The sequence below is a fragment of the Rhinoderma darwinii genome, chromosome 1, assembly GCF_050947455.1.
Source record: "Rhinoderma darwinii isolate aRhiDar2 chromosome 1, aRhiDar2.hap1, whole genome shotgun sequence".
NCBI classification, from domain to species: Eukaryota; Metazoa; Chordata; class Amphibia; order Anura; family Rhinodermatidae; genus Rhinoderma; species Rhinoderma darwinii.
The window spans coordinates 375,140,835-375,161,523 of record NC_134687.1 but is presented as its reverse complement, the minus strand read 5'-3'; the positions used below and the strand labels follow the sequence as shown (position 1 = coordinate 375,161,523).

The following is a 20,689-nucleotide window of genomic DNA, read 5'->3' as shown; positions in this document are numbered from 1 at the left end:
CGGTCGCGTTCGTGAGCTGTGATAGCCTGCTGTCGGAAGGAGCAGCTATCACAGCTGAATGCGCCCGGATCAATCGCGATAGTCCCGCCTCCGTGGTCGCCGCTATTGGTTAGTCAGTGACTAACTGACCAATAGCAGCGATCGTTGTCATCACTTTCTCTCAGACATTAGTTCCTGCTGCAACCGCCCTGAACGTCTCTGTTGGGAGTTAGGGGAAAAGGAAAAGGAAAGGGAAAAGGAAAGAAAGGATAGAACGAGAGACCTTCTTGTGGTCCCCCCCCCCCCCCATGTTTTTAGTCAGTGATCTCGATCACTGACCACACTTCTTAGTCTTCAGGACCAAATTTCTTGGTCCCTGGGGATTTTTCTCTCTTTTTTTCTTTATAAAATATATGAAACAAAACAAAACCCAGTTCATTTAGACAATTCAACTAGCTAGTTTAGTATAAGGCTTACTATCAGGGAACCATCAAAGCGTAGTTGGGTATAGCATCAGGGAATTTACAGTCCGGAATATAACCATAGTTAGGTTTAGGGTCAGGGTAGTTCACAAAATACAGTTAGATTTAGTGTCAGGCACCCATCACCGTAGTTCGGTTTAGCGTCAGAGAGGCTCGGAATAATTTAGTTAGGTTCAGGGAATGGTCGCCGTAGTTAGGCCAGATTTACACGAGCGTGTGTATTTTGCGCACGCAAAAAAACGCAGCGTTTTGCGTGCGCAATAGGCACTTAACAGCTCCGTGTGTCATGATCATATGGTGCGTAATTTTCGAGTTGGGCAAGTTCTGGGGACTGCTCTTGAACATCGGGCTTCTGAAAAAGCGATTCATTAGGGCCTACTGGAGTACAGACCTGTTGTACCACACCCCGATGTACCGCATGGCCATGTCCAGGATGCGTTATGAGGCAATACTTCGCTTCTTACATTATACTGATAATGAGCAGTGCCCACCCCGAGAGGACCCCAGTTTTGATCATTTGTATAAAACAGAGACCCCTATTAGACCATTTCAGTGCCCGGTTTTCCCAATCATACACCCCCGAGAATTGTATTTCTATTGATGAGTCATTGGTACATTTTAAAGGGAGGGTTCAATGCCACCAGTACCTGCCGGGTAGGAGGGCAAGGTATGGCGTGAAGATGTATAAGCTGTGCGAAAGTGCATCAGGGTATACTTACAAATTTAGGATATATGAAAGGAAGGACACCAGTATTCAGCCCCCAGAATGCCCCCGCTTACTGGGAGATAACGCAAAAATGGTGTGGGATTTGGTGCACCCACTGCTGGACCAGGGTTACCACCCCTACCTGGATAATTTTTATACCAGAGTCCCACTCTTCAAGTGCCTCGCTTCTAGAAGTACTGCGGCACTGCTAGGAAAAAAAGGCCTCCCTAAGACATTGCTTGGGCAAACACTCATAAGGGGTGAGAGCAGGGCACATTCTAGCAGCAACATATTGTGTGTCAAGTACAAAAGAGATGTCCTTGTATTGACAATACATGGCCACACCAGTACCCATGTACCTGTACGAGGTACCAGTACAGAGACCCCCAAACCAGACTGCAATATGTACGTGGGAGGGGTGGACTTGTCAGATCAAGTCCTGAAGCCCTACAGCGCCATGAGGTGTGGTATAAGAAGCTGGCCATGCACATCATACAGATGGCATTAGGGATGTCACGTACCAGAATTTGGACTTCGATACCGATACGTTGTTTAGTATTGCGATTTCGATACCAATTCGATACTTTGCCAACAGTAATAATAGAAAAAAGTTCTTCAGTTTTCTGATGTGAGGCGCGACGTGTGATGAATTTTGAATGTGCGTCACATGAATAGTAATTAACCCCATCATGTTTCTCAGTCATAATGGGTTAATGTGTGAGGTACATGATGGGGTTAATTACTATTAATGTGAGGCACATGGAGGTTAAATTAATCACACCTCACAATAAGTGATAGAAAGTAGTTTTTATTTTATTTTTTTACAGCGCACACATCATAAATGATGCAAAAAATTGTTGTGCAGGTTATTACGGCCGCACCAATACTGAATGTGTATATTTTATGTATTGAGACTTATTTTAATGTTTATTGTAAAAAAGGTGTATGTGTATTTTTTTATTTATTTAACATTACTTTGTTTTTACTTTATTTTTTAACTTTAATGTACTGTCATAGATCTATACGCCAGTACATTAGCCTGTGTACGGATAGTACACAGGCAGTTGTTAGGACATACCTAAGTATGCCCTAACAGGAAATATGGTGGGACAGCCCTGGGGTCCTCCAATGGATCCTGGGCTGTCTGCCCATATATGGTATGTCCCTCAATCGCATCACAGGAATTCCCTGTGACGCGATCCAAGGGGCATCCCCCCCCCATCTCATTTTCCCCTGAATGCTGCAGTCCGCTGTGATTGCAGCATTCACGGGAATAACGGCGGAAATGAGAGGTCTCTCTGATCTCTGCCGTTATAAATCGGGGCTGCGGCTGTGTAATACAGTCATTGTCCCGCTCCTGACAGGAAGTGCTTGCGCGGTCAGCATGAGGAGATGCGGCCAGCGCTTGCAAGACAACATGAGGGTGTTTTGTAGTGCGCCCGCCATGTTCTGTCTTCAGTGTCGGCAACCATTAATGCAGCGCCGGCCGTATCGCACCATCCTGACAGCGCGCACTTGTCAGGACTCAGGAGCGCAGCAATGACTATCACGCAGCCCCGCTCTTATACATTCATGTGTTACTATACTGCGCTGTGCAGACGCACCGCTAAGTATCGAAATACCGGTATCGAACCGTTTGGGGATGCAGAGTATTGAAACAGTATCGAAGTTGTGACGCATTGTGCATCCCTAGATGGCATTTTACAATGCGGGAACTTTCCTGGAATTTCAAAAAGTGGTTATCAGGAACCTAATTTTTACGGAGCAGGAAAGGGGTGAACCCAGTACTTGTGGAAGCGTGGCCACACGCATAGTACCAGGGCAACCCTTTCTAGAAGTTACCCAAACTGGTGGGAAAGGAAAAAAAAAAAAAAAAAAAAAAAAAAAAAAAAAAAAAAGAGAGTCAAAAGAGGTGCAGGTGCAGAGTCTGCTATAAGGAGGGGGATAAGGAAGGACACAATATATCAATGTGACACGTGTCCCGAAAAACAAGGGCAAAGTATATAAGATTGTTTAAAAATCAAGGGATGTATGGTAAATTTTAAATTTACCCTGATGCGCACACCGAACAGCTTATCACCCTCATCTTTCCCTTCTGAGCCCTGCCGTGTGTCCAGGGCGCTAACAACCGCCACATGTAGGGTATTGCCGTACCCGGGAGAAACCTCATTACAAATATATTGGGTGTACATCTCCGGTGGCACATGCTGGGCACAATATATCGGACACTGAAATGGTATATATATATATATATATAATATAGAAAATTGCAAACCTCACTCTGCACCGCATTACCTTTTACACAATAACTGTAGGGTCAAAATGCTCACTACACCTCTAGGGTGAATGCCTTAAGGGGTGTAGTTTTAAAATGGGGTCACATCTTGGGGCTTTTGACTGGACTGGTACCTCAGGGGTTCTGCATACATGACTTAGCTCCAGAAAAGCTCTAGTTAGCCCTCCCATGGGCCCAACCGACAGTTTATCACCACAAATGGGGTATGGCCACACTCAGGAGAAATTGGGCAACAAAATGTGGTATTTTATTCCTTGTGAAAATAAGAAATTTTGAGCGAAAATTACATCTAACATTTTCTTTTCATTTCACAGCCCAATTCAAATAAGTGCTGTGAAAAAACTGTGGGGTCAAAATGGTCACACCTATAAATTCCCTGAAGGGTGAAGTTTTCAAAATGGGGTCACTTTTGGGGGATTCCTACTGTTTTGGCACCACAAGACCTCTTCAAACCTGGCATGCTGCCTAAAATATATTCTAAGAAAAAAAAAAAAAAAAAAGGAGGCCCCAAAATGCACTAGGTGCTTCTTTGCTTCTGGGGCTTGTGTTTTAGTCCACTAGTAAACTAGAGCCACATGTGGGACATTTCTAAAAACTGCAGAATCTGGACAATACATAGTTAGTAGTGTTTCTCTGGTAAAACCTTCTGTGTTATAAAAATAAACTGAAGAAAGTTGAATTTCTGCAAGAAAAACGAAATTTGCAAGTTTCACCTCCACTTTGCTTTAATTCCTGTGAAAAGCCTAAAGGGTTAAGAAACTTTCTAAATGTTGTTTTGAATACTTTGAGGGGTCTAGTTTTTAACATGGGGTGTTTTATGGGGGTTTCTAATACATAGGCCCCACAAAGCCACTTCAGAACTGAACTGGTACATTAGAAAAATAAATAAAAAGCTTTTGACATTTTCTTGACAATATGAGAAATTGCTGTTTATTTTCTTGTAACGTCCTACATCTATATATGGATAGTGACGCCAGGGGCCTCTCCAGTAGCGGAACCCCCGGTCAGAGTGTCTGAAATGGACAGTGACGTCGGGGGCTCTCTCTAGAAGCGGAATCCCCAGCAAAGAGCGATCTGACACCTGTGAGCCCGCTCCTAGTGGGAGTTTAGGTGGCGCTAACTACAGGGGGGGCACAATTTATGGCGGAAATGGAGAGACGTCGGGGACTCCCTCTAGGAGGGGAATCTCCAGCCAGGGAGAAGGCCGGGGACTCCGCTCCTAGAGGGAGCTTAGGTAGCGCTTTCTGCAGGGGGTTTTGCGCTATCTACAGGGGGTTGTGTGTGAAGCCATCTACAATTCATGTATTTCAATAATAAGCTGTGAGGCCGCAGAGCTTAGTATTGTAATACATGAATTTAAATCACTATTAGGGCAGGGCACTTAATCGAAAAAAATAAAAAAAAACCATATACCGGCGTTTTCAGGTAGTTTGTTGGTCCACGGAGTCCTCAATGCCCGCCTCATTTATTTATTCTTTAGCCTCAATGCGTGCCCCAATGGTATATACGCGAATGACGGGAATCTGGTATATACGCAAATGACGGGGGTCCCTGTAAAGGGATGATGGGGGTTATATACAGCGATGATGGGGGTAATATACAGAGCCCCCGTCATACCTGTATATAACAGTCATGGAAAATGGAAATCCAGTGACATGCCTTATATGGACAGCCAGCCCAATAAAGGACCCCTGGGCCGTCTCATCACATTTCCTGCCCCCTTGCCAGTTCGGCAGACAAAGTACAAGACTAATCTCTCGCAAGAGCTGAAGAGATGAGAGCGCGCATTTCTCTCCACAGCTCTTACACTGTCCGTAGCAGTGACACGCCCCCTTGCCAGTTCGGCAGAAGAATGATCTTGAAAGCTGAAGAGTGAGAGCACGCATGCTCCTCGCTTTTGAGCCTTATTTACACGAACGTGTTAAACGTCCATGGGACAGCGGCCGTCCCACGGACCTATGTAATTCAATGTGGCCGTTCACACAGCCATTGTTTCAACGGACCGTGTGAAGGGTCTGTGCGAAAATAGGACATGTCCGTTCTTTTCGCGCATCATGCATCCCTCCATAGACTCAACTATGGGGGATGCGTGACATCGTGTCTAGCAGCGCTGAGCACGGATGCACCTCGGATGTGAAAAACTGCAGTTTTTCACGTCGGAGATGCGTAGCGCTCGTGTAAATAAAGGCCATGCTGTAATACCGTCTGTATCGGATTGGACAGTGTCACAGCCATAGTAACACGACCCCTTGCCAGTACATGCCCCATTGACAGTTCAGGGGGTTATTTAAGCATCGGGCGCCAAATATAACGGCACCGATATCTAAATAACGGAGGAGGGTAGAAAAAAGAATGTAAAGTGCCCCAGGGTTTGTGCAGCCCTGCCCATTACATGCTGCACACGTATGTGGAGGTGAAAAGGTTCTCTTTAAGGTCCAGTTCACACTGAGCTCATTGGCGTCGCTTGACACGGAAACCTCCGAAATAGGCCTCTCATTGATTTCAATGAGAAGCAGATTAGGTTTTTTTCCCGGGCAACTTTAAACCGCTCGCAAAAATTTTTTTAAAAAAAATTGGCATGTCCTTTCTTGCTGCGGTTTTCTCAACTTCTTTTTCTGACCAGTGAAGGGAAGCAGGTGCTTTATAAACGTGGCGTTCAGCCCAAATATATTTTCTATGCAATATTCCAGAAAACTAGAGTAAATACATGGATAAAATCCTGATTTTTAACCTCTCAATGACAGCTCACTTACAAGTGCTCCAATGAGCAACTAACAGCTCCTGAACTAAGAGCAGAATTTTGATAGTTTTTGGGTATCGTTGATGAGGACCTGTTGAAGATCTTTGGATTGGTATGAAGTTACCTGAAATTTTTCGAGTTTTCCCCCCACACTCCTGACATCATTGTTTTGTGGGTTGGAAAGAATTGTTGGGGTTGAGAAGAAATCCTCGACCTCTTCCCCCTTTGGGGTAATCTCCAGCAACCAGATTTCCGTTACATCTATAGCTCAGTTGTTGACAAAATCTCAAAAACTGGAGATTTTCTTTGGTAACCCTTTCTTTTTATCAGATACGTTCTCCAAAATATCAAAAGGAGTGGACTGAACATCAAGGATCCCGAGAAAGGTATAAAACACAATTTTTTTGATTTGGTGTCCCCCAACCACGTCTTGAGCCACAACGCTCTTCTGGCGGCATTTCTGGCAGAAAACCTGACTAAGGCCTCATGCACACGACCGTAAAAACACCCGTTATTGCGGGTCATAATTACGACCCGCAATAACGGGCCCATAGACTTCTGTTAGCCACGGGTACCTTCCCGTTGTCTCACGGGAAGGTGCCCGTGCCGTTAAAAAGATAGAACATGTTCTATTTTTTTATTTTACGGGCCGTGCTGCTATACTTTATAATGGGAGCACGGCTCGGAAAAACGGCCGGCTGCCCGTGGCCGGCCGTGCTCGTAATTACGAGTTGTAATTACGAGCACGGTCGTGTGCATGAGGCCTAACTGCTGATGCGTCTGCCAAGAAACCTGTCGCCATTTTAAGTAGAGTAAGAGTTTCTAGAATGTCTTCTCGAAGTCTTCATTATCAAAAGGTTTTCTAATTGAGTTAACCATATGAACATTGGTCTTGCTACTGATGTAGCTGCAATGTTGGTTGAGACTATGGCGGATAAAGACTCCAACGCCTTTAGAAGACCGTCTGCCTTGCGGTCCATAAGACCTTTTAGCTGTGAGGTATCCTCAAAGGGTATTGCAATCTTGCAAGCGGGATGTCTACTTTTGGAATTTTAGCCCAGGGTTTTGTATCTTCGGCATCAGAGAGAAGGCCATTTTTAAATTCTCATGAGATAAATAGCCCCTTTTCTGAATCTTCCCATTATGAAGAAATCATTTTCATGAGGTTCTCATTTATAGGAAAGACTTGTTTTCCTTTCTGTAAGGCCTCTGAACATTTCATCTTGGATAGAACGGGGCTGACCTTCTTCCTGAACACCCATGGTTCCTCTAATTGACTATCAGGGTATCTGACATTTCTGAAGAGAAATAGAATTTATTTTCTTGCGAGAATGAGGATGAAGGTGACGGTTGTTCACCCTCTTCTAATTCCCGTTCAGACAGATAAAAGCATTCCTGCTCCGAGTCTGATTCTTGAGCAGGGAGGCCCCACTTCTGATCTTCTTCCATTCTAGATCTTTTTGTCTGAGACATAGTTGGAGTCTCTTGAGGTGGCGTAAAGAAGGTCACTGACTGCTTCACTTCCTCTCGTATTATAGTCCTCAGTTCAGACAAACGAAGGTTGTTCCTCCTTCAATAATTTTACTATGCAATCCTGGCATAATTGCTTTTTATATGTGTATCCTGCCGTTTTTTCCCACAGGTAGCAAATTTTTTATTTTTGAGATCTGACTGTCTCAGAGGGTTCTTTTTCCTAAAAGAGACAAGGAGGGGAGGGTGGGAGGTATAATACCTGTACAAGTATAAACTGAGTAGTATCCGATCACCCTAGGAGGGACTCACATGACCCTGGGACATTTCTGGAATACCATCCAATCGGGAAGGATCCGTAACGCACAGGAGACCAATCCAACAAATTTGCAGATAAATATTAGCCTGAAAAAACTAACAAGTTATCAATCTGCTTACCTGTGTGGGTCCCTTTATAGCTAGGAAGATTTCGAAATTTCCCCACTCTCCCCCAAGATGGCCGCCGACCGGAAGTGCTACCTATCACTTCCAGTGATGCTGTAGTCTATACTGCAAGACGCGCATCAGCCATCACTTCCGGTCTTCGATACTCCGGAATCTAGGGAAAAGACCTGATATTTGGTCTTCCCCAAAACGGCCACGTCTTCAAGCCATGCCGCCGGAGCTACATTGCGGCCATCCAATTTCTTTCAACCCCGGCCTGCCTAGGATCCAGCTTAGGACCCTGCATGGGCTCAGGTTAGCAACCAGGGTTGTGGAGCTAAGAGACCTCTCCAGTGAGGGGTGTTCGCTTGAAGCAATATTTGCTAGGGAAAGGAAGGAGACGCCTGGCTCCCCGATCTCGCCTCTTGTTTTTCCAGGTAGCGGATCTCACTTTTCTGCACCTGTCCACTGTAGGGACAGGAAGAACACTGGCAAGTGGGTGGGGCCCTCTTAACCTCTCTGTCTTCCTGTCCCTATAGAGGTCAGTAGGGCAACCTCCTGTGGTGCTGTCGTGCGGGACATACTGGAAAAGCAATTATGGATGTTAATTGTGGGAAACTATCACACAGGCAACATCCCCATTGTCATATTCATCGATTTCATGCTACAAGTAGTGGTTAGCTGTATAAGGCTACATTCACACGACAGTGAAAGACGGCTGCGTGACGACTGTTTTTAGAACGGCCGTCACACGGACTTTTTCAGAACAATAAAGTTGTATGGGTGTATTCACACTGCCGTTTTTTAACAGCCCGTTAATACCAGTCGTCAAAAAATAGGACGTCCTATTTTTGGCTGTTTTCACAGCCAGGCGGCTCCCATAGAAGTCAATGGATCAGTTTTTACCCGCCGTTTTTCGGGAATCAATCCTTGTAGCGGCCGGTAAAAACTGATCCTCACCGAGGACTCCCCGCACACAGCGCTACTTTGAGCGCTCAGCCCGGAGAAGCCCATATATGGACAGTGAAGTCAGGGCTTTCAACTATGAAGTTCCCGGCCAGGGCATCGCAAGTTCTCCGGGCTTGGGAAAGTCATTGACGTCACGGTCACATATGGACAGTGGCGTCAGGGGCTCCCTCTGACCCCATGTAGATAGCACCCCCTGCCTGTAGATAGCACCCCCCCCCCCCCCCCGTAGATAGCTCCGCCGTAGCTCCCTGTAGGAGCAGAAGCCACGATGGCCAGACCCCGCTCTGTCCGGGGATTCCCCTCCTGGAGAAGCCCCTGGTGTCACTACCCATATATGGACAGAGACGTCAGGTGCTCCGTCTAGGAGCGGAATCTCCGGCCAGATGGTTTCCGCTCCTGCAGGGAGTTAAAGTGGCGCTATCTACAGGGGATACTGGCGCCATCTACATGGGCGCTATCTACAGGGTACACTGGTGCCATCTACATAAGCACTATCTACAGGGGACACTGGCGCCATCTACATGGGCGCTATCTACAGGGGACACTGGCGCCATCTACATGGGCGCTATCTACAGGGGACACTGGCGCCATCTACATGGGCGCTATCTACAGGGGACACTGGCGCCATCTACATGGGCGCTATCTACAGGGGACACTGGCGCCATCTACATGGGAACTGTGGGATTGTGCTGCCAACAACGATGACTTTGGGACCAGCATCTATCTCTAGAATGGTGCCCCCCTAAACCCTGTTTAACCTTTCTCTGTTCCCTCTACCTCCTGGGCCACTTCGAAATTTTCGACCATGTAATCAGGGAAACAGAGTAGCTGTAACTCCTATAGAAGTGAATGGCAGTTGAGGAAGCAGCGTGGCACACGAGCTACACGGTTTTAGTAATTCATGACCATGTAATCAGGAAGTAGCCCGAGAGGCAGCGGAAACGGAGAAAGGTAGAACGGAGTTTAGGGGGCCCATACTAGAGATAGGTGCAGATCCCAGGAGGTGGGACCCACATCTATAAGTTATCTATGGCATATCCTGTGGATATGTAATAAATGTCCCTGATAGGCAAACCTTTTTAAGTTGTATCCCAATACTTTTGTCCATATACTGTATGTGACCTCGCCTGTGACTAGTTGATAAATGCGAATAGTGAGCAAATCACTTTGTTGTTAGGGATGTGGACAATGACAAGTTGGTCGACTGTTTCCAATAACAACCAGCAGAATTAGGAATGCAGCTCTGGACTGGCATACTAGCTGTAACTAAAAGTCAATAAACTTAAAACCGGTTTCTTATAATTATGTAGAAATGTTCCTGGAGAGTCTCAGAACTGGAGATATGTGACAAAACGGCAGACATTTATATGGTCTTATCGGTTATTCCATTGATTAAAAAAACAGTTTCGCGCCAGTCTGCCAGTGTCTCACCTTGGTTTTTGTGCTGCTGTCATACTTGTCGTTCTTAAAAACCGTCACATTCCGGTGTTTCGGAGGCCGGGAGCGTTGCACGTTTCCCCTCTGAGAACTCATGTTGGATAATTTGACCTACTTGGGCACTCGTACTCATAGTTCCCATACTACACGAAACTACTGGCTAGTCACTATTCGTGGTCGCCATGCTATTGGACTATACGACTGCCCGTCAAGCTGACGACAGGACCCGCCCCTCGATAAACAAACCTAGTTTGGCAAAGCGCCACAGTCAAGGCGACCTGTGATTGGATGCCAGGACACCACTCTTTTCATCTCATTGGTAGAACTTTGATCATCCCGCCTTTGAATTCATACTCTGACGTAGCCAATTTTCTCACGATCTAATTGGCTGTAGCGGGCGCTAGTGCCCCGCCCACTAGTAATAGCAGAAGCGGCGCCGCCTGGGGACTCCTCCCCGCTCTCCCCCCTCCGGGTCACTCGGTGGTGAGTCTTGGTGCTATCACTGCTGAGTCCTGTGTGTTACACTGCGGCAGCGCTTGTGTGGGGAAAACAGCGGGGGGGTGGAGACGTCACGCTGCAGCTGTCACATTCACGGACAGCACAGCTAGTGCCTTGTTGACCTGTGGTGCCGGCGGGACGTTTTGGCTATTGCATGTCCGTGACAAAGTGCTAATTTTCCGGGGTATGACGCATAGCGACGAACAAGGAGGGAAACATCAGTGACGTCATTGAGTGTGAACGGAGTGACGTCACGCAGAGACCCCCGCCGCTTATCACAGGCCCAGGATCTTATCAGCCGCTGTCAGCAGGTCAGTATTGAGGGTATTGACACCATGCGCCCCATTTATTGCGGGGCGTTCTATAGTCTGGGGCATTGCTTTACCAGCATCCTCTGGTTTCGGTCGGCGACCTAGTCGTTTGAGGTACCAATCGACTTTATTGTATGGAAATGGGAGGGCATCCTAGGGGTGATCCTATTCCTGTGACATCCCATTCCTGCTGGATCATGTGCTGCCCGTCTGTTATGTTGTCATGTGAAACTTCTCTGTAAACTTTGTCACGAGTAGAAGTCTATCAGATCTCTACTGCTCTGTTATTAGCCAGGCTGACTGTAGTGTTCTTCATTGGGTTTTTAAAAATGTCTGCCCCGTGATCACTACTTCATCTCCAATATCCTCCTACACTGGCATACTGATTGTTAGCAACTGATCTTACAATGGCCTATTCTCATAGGTTCCCTTATGAGACCAGTGGGAATATATAATACAAATTCCCTGCAACCCTGGTCTGTTTTAGGGCAGCCTGTGCATGCTTCCGCATAGAACTATGAATTCCTCCCAGCCTGGTAGGTTTAGATCTGGAGAAATCCCGGTGATTGACATATATTAGGTAATTGTTCCTCATTGTGTTCTAGTTTATGCCGCAGAAATAGTGCATGGCACCTGAGTGGTGCTGGTCTTGCCAGACGCAATAGAAAGTATTGTGACCCCCCCCCCCCCCCCCCCCTGTGCCTTGATACCAGTAGCCCTGGATTTCTCCCTTTGTATTCCCCCCTCCCCCTACATTACCCCCCACGTCTAATCCTGGGAATGATTGGTAGCGAGAAGTCTCACCAGAGTGGTCTTTGTCATGTAAAGTATCATTGAGACTGCCAGAATTACATTCCAGTTTAGAGGCAACTCTAGGATCTGTGACCGTCCAGTGTTGTGAAATGTAATTGGACAGTGCACAAGTTGGGCTACCTCCATGTGACCAATGGCATCTCGCCAATAAAGCTCTGCATTTGTCTTTGAGGTTGCTTCAGGTCATGCCAGCTTCTACTCTACTGGACGATTCATTACTGCCATCCTATAGTTGTATGTTGTTCTTAACCCCTCATCCTCCAATAAGGTCTTTCTCCATAGGAAACAATGTATGGATTAGCTCAGATTAAAATCCCTTGCTCGCTTCCCAGCATCTCACACACACAGAGCTTTGAAGTATCCCAGCACCCTCCCCCCATGGTGCTGCGTCTTGTATTAGTATCCATGGATTGGGATGAGGGGGCGGATGTGGTGTAGGTGGTAGGCACAGGCGGATCCACCCTCTCATGTCTGGATTACATTTTGTAGGATATGCTACTAGAATTATAGGACGGTAGTCTGGAATTCCAGAGGTCACATGACTGCAGATGGATGAACATGTGACTCTATTTATCTAGGACAAGCCTAGCACTCTAATCACGGCTTTATTGTTATAGGACATACACGGATGCCTAGAAATCTTATGTATAAATATCACTAATTATTCATATATCTTCTAGCTCAGATGATAGAAGAATTGTCATGTTAGGAAAATCAGACGTGTTCCTCGACAATGGGGTTTGATGAGATCCAAATCTTTAGTATGGAGACCTATTGTATAGCAGTGATCCGTGAAGGGTTTATCTGGCTGCATATAAAAAGGAATTGGTCATTCACCTTTTGATTTACAGGGAACCCGTCAGCTCCACTTTATTAGTAAATATTTGTACTCCACGTGAAGCAAGTTTTTTAGATCGTCTTTTTTTGTGTATCCTGTTCCTATTATTCCTCCTGGAAATGTATGATCAAATTGACATCAATAGGACGTGTCCCTACTGTGTCTGCTTCTGTCGACAGTGATTTGACATTGTAAGGCCAAGCTCACACGTTGCGTAAATACTGCGCTTTTTCTGCAACAGATTTACTTGCAGAAAATCCGGTAGCAGCAAAGTGGATGAGAGTTGAACAAATCAAATCCACACGCTGTGTAAATGATAAGCGGAAAAAAAACACTCGTAAATTGGCCTGCAGTTAATTTTTTTTTATACGCAGCACGGCCATTGTATTTGCCTAATCGCTGCTTTTTTTTGGTTGTGAGTTTTCCTCATTGAATTCTATGGGAAGGTAAAACTCAGGGGAGAAAAACAAAAATCATACTTACCCAGAATTCTGTGCTGCTTCGTCCAGGCCGGACTTCTGGGATGACGTTTCGTCCCATGCGACCACTTCAGCCAATCATAGTTTTAATATTACTCCCCATAAAATAGCGATTTTCTTTCTTTTCAGAGAAGATGTACATTTCAAACAATTGTCTGAGTTCAACTCGGACCTATTCCCTATTCGGGTATGTTTACATGGCCTAAATTCAGCCGTAAACACCCCGAAAAAAATGTCTGAAAATACGGGGGGCTGAACGCCTCCAAACATCTACCTATTGATTTCAATAGGAAAAACGGTTTCGTTCCCACGGGGTGTTTTTTTTTTTTTACGCGCTGTTTGTAAAAACGGCGCGTAAAAAAGTTTGTCACTTCTTGAGCCGTTTTTCATTGACTCAATAGTAAAACATCTCTAAAATACAGCCCTGTATTTTATGACCGTTTTTGGTTTGCCGTGTGAACATAGCTTCAAAGTGAGCTTAGATAATGACCTCTTAGGATCATATCCATAGCAACCAGGGAAGCCAGAACAGTGAAAGGAATCCCAATAAACACTAAGGCTGAGTTCACACACGGCAGATACGCTGCGTAAGCGCACGCAACGTGTATGCCCTGTGCACCACAGGGAGTTCCGTGAGTAAAAAACGCACCAAACTGTGGTGCAGTTTTTAGTTTGCAATGTCAGCTGTGGAAAACTGCAGCACTTAGCAGGCCGGCCTCCTGGGATGACATTTCATCACAGGATACCTGTGATTGGCTGCAGCTGCAGTCACATGGGTTAAAGCGTCATCCCTGGAGGTCGGCTCTCTGACGTCATCCAGGCCGGCCTCCTGGGATGACGTTTCAGCCCATGTGGCCGTCGCTGCAGCAGTCACATGGGGTAAAACGTCATCCCAGGAGGCCGGCCTGGAGGAAGAAACGGACTCCTGGGTCAGTATAAGTTTTTTTTTTTTTCTATGTTATGTTTTTTTGCAGTGGAATCGCTGCAAACCCGTTGCAAAAAGCGTAACAACTGCCATTTGTTGCGGGTTTTACCTCCCCATTGAATGGGGAAAACCCGCAACAATTACGGAGCGTTTACGCAAATACAATTGACATGATGCAGAAGAACGTTCCGCACCGCAGGTCATTTTCTGAGCAGTTTACGCTCCATATTTACGCAGCGTGTTTTGTTTTTATCTCTTCCACTTTGCTGCTACTGTTTTTGCTGTGGATTTTCCGCAACGAATTCCGTTGTGGAAAATCCGGAGTATTTGCGTAACCTGTGAACTGACCCCTATAGTGAAACAGCCAGCGCAACAATACAAATCTTTAAACATTTTCACCTAACCGTATACTGGCGGAACAGAAATGTGGAATACAATAGTATGCGTCCTTCCATCGATATTCGTCTAAGACAAAGACTTTATACACCACGGGTTTTTTATGATTTCAAAAAACGTTCGGTCCCACACTTAATTTAAAAAAAAAAAAAAGGAACTGTCTCCCTTTTTTTCCCAGTCTTTTTATGTATAAAATAGTTTACACATGGATAGTGCACCAAGTCCTAATGAAGGGACCTGTTCGGTCCTGAAACGCGTATCCCACAGACATCTGTTGGCCACGAGTACCTTCCCGTTTGCTTACGGGAGGGTGCCCGGGCCGTTGAAAAATATAGAACATGTCCTATTTCAGGCCGGGCAGGCCCATAGAAGTCTATGGGGCTCCCATAATTATGGTTGGCTACGTGTGTGCACCCATAATTACGGGAGCGTTGCTACGCATGGTACTTACTGTCCAGTGGGAGTCACTGTCCAGGGTGCTGAAAGTTAAACCATCAGTGCTAGGTAGAGAAGGGGGGCTGCACTGATCGGCAGTAACTCTTTCAGCTCCCTGGACAGTGAGTACCATGTGCGGCGCTCACAATATAGATTTTGTAATGTTTCCTTCAAAAACCCGCAACAAAAAAAAGTTAATACTTACCCAGAACTCCCTGCTTCTTCCTCCAGTCCCGCCTCCTGGGATAACGTTTCATCCCATGTGACCGCTGCAGCCAATCGCAGGCTTCAGCAGTCACATGGACTGCTGCGTCATCCAGGGAGGTTGGACTGGATGTCAAAAGAGGGATGTGTCACCAAGACAACGGCCGGGGTATGTATGAACTTTTTTTTTCTTTTCTATCGCTGCATTCCGCTGCGGAAATTCTGCCCGAAAGGGCTGCCCCTTCTCTCTATCCAGTGCTAATGGAGAAAAGAGGCTGCTGATCAGAGCTGGCTAGAGAGAAGAGACTGCTGGATAGAGAGAAGGGCTGCCGATTCATGCAATATCTCTCCCTACGTGTAAAGAGAAGCAGGAAAAACGGGTCAGTGAATACGGGTGACTGCGGACCCGTATTTACGGGAGGGAAAAAATACGGTCGTGTGCATGGGGCCTAAGCAATGCTTACCAGCCAGGTGCCGTGACAAGAACACTGCATGCGTTTTATTTCTTTTTCTGAACTGCGTGGGACTAGGGAATGGTTTGAGCAGGGGCTTTTAAAGGGAGGTACAATGTTTTATTTCAAAGCGTGCTCCGTTTATTTGCAATTATGGCCGAAAAAGTATTTGCGTTTGCTTTATATAAAAGCGACATCAACGATGTGAATGATCCTGAGTGACGGGACACACTGACACTGGTATTTCCCCTCGGGAAAACAGGTGCAGCTGTTAATACATACAGCGGAGACTATTTACCTGAGTCATCTGTAACGCTTGATAGTGAAATGATCCAGTAACTTTCTTCCTCTTTCATGTCGTGTTCACAAGCGGTTTCAATGCAGAAAATTACAGCAGCGTCCAGATGTTACACAATATGAAATGCCTATCACATGGTATGGTTAAAAGCACTTTGTTTTCAGAATATGCTGCTCGCTAATGTCTCTGTTTGCCTTTGTGCCACGTATGAGCGTACACAGAGGTCGCAATATTGTTACATGTTCCCACAGGTCAGATACGCTGGTTGAAACTACGCAGTGTATCCGACGCAGAACCATCAGGGACTTCCGGCGTAAGAACCGCACTAAATTGTGGCGCCTATTTTCAGCTGGAATCACTCTGAAAACAGAGCTGGGAAATAAAAATAAAAAAAACCTCTTCCCTCACTGGTTTTTCCATATAGTAAAGTGTCCCTCTATTCTCTGTGAAGCCCGGCCTTCTGTGTTATCCTGGGTTCACACGACCATGTTACATCCGTAATGTACGGAACGTATTTCGGCCGGAAGACCCGGACCGAACACAGTGCAGGGAGCCGGGCTCCTAGCATCATAGTTATGTACGATGCTAGGAGTCCCTGCCTCTCCATGGAACTACTGTCCCGTACTGAAAACATGATTACAGTATGGGACAGTTGTCCTGCAGCGAGGCAGGGACTCCTAGCATCGTACATCACTATGATGCTAGGAGCCCGGCTCCCTGCACTGTGTTCGGTCTGGGTCTTCCGGCCGAAATACGTTCCGTCCATTACGGACGTAACATGGTCGTGTGAACCCAGCCTAAATACTGCAGCCCATGTGATTGGCTGCAGCAGTCACATGGCATGAAACATTATTCCAGGAAGCCGGGCTGCATGAAGAACAGCGGGAATAAAAGGAGCAGTTGCTATTACAATCCCATGGGAGGGGGGGGGGGGGGTTAAGTATAGACTTTAAATTTAATCTAATCAAAAAAAAATAAAAAAAAGTTGTCGTTTTCAAACTTTTTTTTTTTTTTTTTCTCTGTCGGAATCGCAGTTTTTTGCGCTGCAAAAATTACAACTTTTGGTATTTGTTGGTTTTACCTCCCCATTGAACTCAATGTGAAACACTCGCAACAAAAGTGCATCGTTTCCACGGCGTATGTTGTCAACATATGCTGCCTATAAAAAAAAAAACGAACTGCAGGTCAATTTATGAAAAAAAATAAAATATATGTATCACATTTTCCACAGCATGTGGTTGAGATCTGCTTAAATCTCATCCACGTTGCTGCTACTGTAAATGCTGTTTATTTTCCACACAAATTCCACTCCAGACATGTAGCGTTTACGCTTTGTGGGTACCCAACCTTTGTGGAATTTTGCCTCCTATGCTGTTGAATGTTGCCTGGTCCAGAGACAGTGAGTGGCTGTACCTGTAAGAAAGGGTTAAGCTGGTCACACCTTTCGTGGTCTGACTGCAGTGGTTTTTGTTTTGTTTTATGTACTAGAAATGTAATGACTGCTAATAACGTAGTCCTTAGAGCCCTCTTCACATGTGTGAACTTATTTCATGCTTTCCTATGGGAGCGGTTTTGGCATCTGTTGTGATGCCGGAGAGAAAAATGCTGCATGTAGCGTTTTTCTGTCCGACTATGGACGCCAGACTGGTGCACAACATTCATGCAAAACAAGGAGAGCTTATCACCGGATCGGAGACACAAAGCGAAACATAATACGATGTGTGCAAGCCTCAAAGGAACCTGATCCAAAGTCCCACGAATGGAAACCACAAACCGAGAGCAACATGGCATCACATCCAAAACAAATGGAAATTTATTCACCCACAGGTGCGACGTTTGCTTGGTGCTATGGCGCTTATTCCCCATATTTCTCCATTGTGACCCTCTGGGCAATCTTATTTTACACGTTGGGCCCAGATTCATAGGAAGCTAATTGATCTATTGGTGGAAGGATGTGAGGAAACACCAGATACGTACGGGCCTTATGAATGTTCCCTGGCCAGATTGGAAAATGGAAATGTAAACCAATGCACCAGCATATAATTCTTTAGGATACATTACTGTATTTCAATGGTCCCCAACTTGTGGCTTTCCAGCTGTTGTAAAGCGAGCATCCATCATGTCCTGGTAGCCAAGGCCTAGCAGGACAGGCTTGGAGTTGTAGTTTCTAAGCTGCTGAAGAGCGACAGATTGAAGACCCCTGTAATAAACTATATGGCCAAAAGTATGTGGATATCTGACTATCACACTTATAGCTGCAAAATGAGGCCCAACTCCAATGGCCATGGTTTTTTAATGTGTTGTCCAACAAGCTAATGAGAGCCCCCACTCTTCTGCGAAGGCTTTCTACAAGAGTTTGTAGTGTCTGTGGGAATTGGGGTCTAGTTCACAATCGGCATGGAATGCTAAATCACAATTCGTAATAACCGCTAACATTAACTACCAGAAACTACTGCTCAAAATAAATGACACGTGGAACAATAATTAGTGGGGATGAAACTGGCCACGGCATCTTTCTAAAAGATCAAGTACATCATTTAAACTCAGTCAAGTAATGTAAAAAATACTTCAAATTATTATGCACGTCCTAGTACAGCCATAAGCTTGGACTAAACCGAGTTACCTACCTGTCCATTCACCAAGGTGAGCAACTTACCCATTTCTAATAGTCTGTGACCACAATATAGATTATACAGCCAGTCTTTATATAAAGGCACAAAGGGAGCTGCAGTAGCCAGCAGTCCTGAAATGTTGTGAGATGGCAGCTCTCAGCCCCAAGAGCCTTCCTTAAATATTAAGGGGTGGGTCACATGGATTTACCAATCCAATAACTCGCCTGTATCTGGGCAGAGGATAAAATCTTTCCCAGCAACCCAGTCACTTGGGTCAAGAGTCTTGACCCAATCAGCTGGACCTTCATGTTGCCCACTTCCAAGCAGTAAAACAGCTGACTTTTAGCAGTATAATTCCCGCTAAAACTACACCTGAGGCCCCATGCACACAAACGTGCTTTTGCGGCTGCAATTCCTCCGAAAATCCAAAGGAGAATTGCAGTCCCATTCATTCCTATGGGGCCATGCACACGACCGTTGTTTTCACAGGCCATGCATGGCCCAGGAGCCCAGACCGCAGAAAGAACAGGCAAGTCTTATTACGGTCGTGTTCTACGATCCAGGCGCTCAGCAAATAATGGCCGCGGCCAATGTGCACAACCCAGGATTTTCAGGGCGGCTTGCGGGTGACACTCGGCCGTGTGCATGAGGCCTAAAGATGAGCAAAAATTCACATCATATGATCGTAATCCCAGGCGCATCCCTGCTTGTGGTCCGGAATGCCTATATTTCAATTCATCCCAAAGTGATTCCACACCAAGTTCTTCCACATAAAACGTGTGAAGCCATGTCTTTGTGGACCTCGCTTTGTGCACTGGGGCACAGCCATGCTGGAACAGAAAACTGCCTTCACCAAACTGTTCCCTCAAAGCTGGAAGCAAGCAATTATCCAATATGTCTTGGTATGCTGAAGTATTAAGATTCCCCTTCGCTGGAACTAAGGGGCCTAGGCCAACCCTGAAAAACAACCCCATGGTATTATTCCTCCTCCACCAAACTTTACAGTAGGCACTGTGTTTGTCAAACCCAGATTCATCCATCAGACTGCCAGATAGAAGTGATTCATCACCCCAGAGAATCCATTTCTACTGCTCCAGAGTCCAGTGGCGGTGTGCGTTATAACACTCCAGCCGACTCTTATCTTTGCGCGTGGTGATGCGTCCACCTGCTCGACCACGGAAATGAATTTGCATGAAGCTCCCGATGCAGCTCTTGTGCTGATGTGACTTCCAGAGGCAGTTTGGAATTTTGAAGTGAGTGATTTAACAAAGAATAGTTTATTTTTCTTCTCCGCATGCTTCGGCACGTGCCGGCCCTGCTCTGCGTTTGCATGGTCTTCCACTTCATGGCTCAGCTGTTCCTTCTAGATGCTTCCACTTCACGATAATAGCACTTACAGTTGACCAGGGCAAAAAATAAATTTTTCAAACGGACTTGTGATAAAGCTGGCGTCCTACGAGATCACGTTATTTGCTGTCGGCCCCTTAACTTTTCCTTTTGTTTTAAATTTTTGCCCTGAAACTTCTGTGATAGCACTTAGAGTACTATATACTTGAGGAGCCAGTTAGACCACATATGTATTTTCTTGCTATATGCACCATGCTTTGCATTATTTTTGTTTTTGAATTCCGCAATGATAACATTGTAGATGCTACGATGATACGTTTTTAGTTTCAGTGATTTTTAATGACTTTTCTGCACTGTTTTAGCACGGTGGATCTCGGTGAAAATGACCACCTCTCTCAACCCAATGGGCTTCAATGACTGGAAATAATGCAATAACTGCAGAGACTGCATGTGTAGCGCAGACTCCATTACTGCCGGCGAGTCATTGAAATTGTCATAGCGCCGGCCTATAAATACGTGAAAAGTAGGCACAAACTTGTCCGCTCGAATCTTGGAAGATTTTTATTTTCTTGTAAGTGG

At 45.7% G+C, this 20,689-nt stretch overlaps 2 protein-coding genes across 6 annotated transcripts in view; one reads left to right on the top strand and one right to left on the bottom strand.

Annotated features, from left to right (window-relative positions):
- C1H9orf85 (chromosome 1 C9orf85 homolog) overlaps positions 1–11,253 on the bottom strand; it is a 35,808-nt gene extending 24,555 nt beyond the window's left edge. For 2 of the 4 annotated variants that reach the window (XR_012847855.1, XM_075828084.1), the window contains exon 1: positions 10,497–11,253. Coding sequence is in view for 2 of the 4 variants with exons in the window: in XM_075828084.1 (XP_075684199.1) it covers positions 10,497–10,598 (102 nt within the window). In the remaining 2 variants the exon portion in view is untranslated. The remainder of the gene's footprint in view (positions 1–10,496) is intronic. The other 2 variants (XM_075828072.1, XM_075828076.1) reach the window with 2 other exon arrangements.
- Positions 10,915–20,689, top strand: part of ABHD17B (abhydrolase domain containing 17B, depalmitoylase) — a 46,573-nt gene continuing 36,798 nt past the window's right edge. The window contains exon 1 of one of the 2 annotated variants that reach the window (XM_075828055.1): positions 10,915–11,311. The gene's annotated coding sequence lies outside the window, so the exon portion shown is untranslated. The remainder of the gene's footprint in view (positions 11,312–20,689) is intronic. The other variant, XM_075828063.1, reaches the window with a different exon arrangement.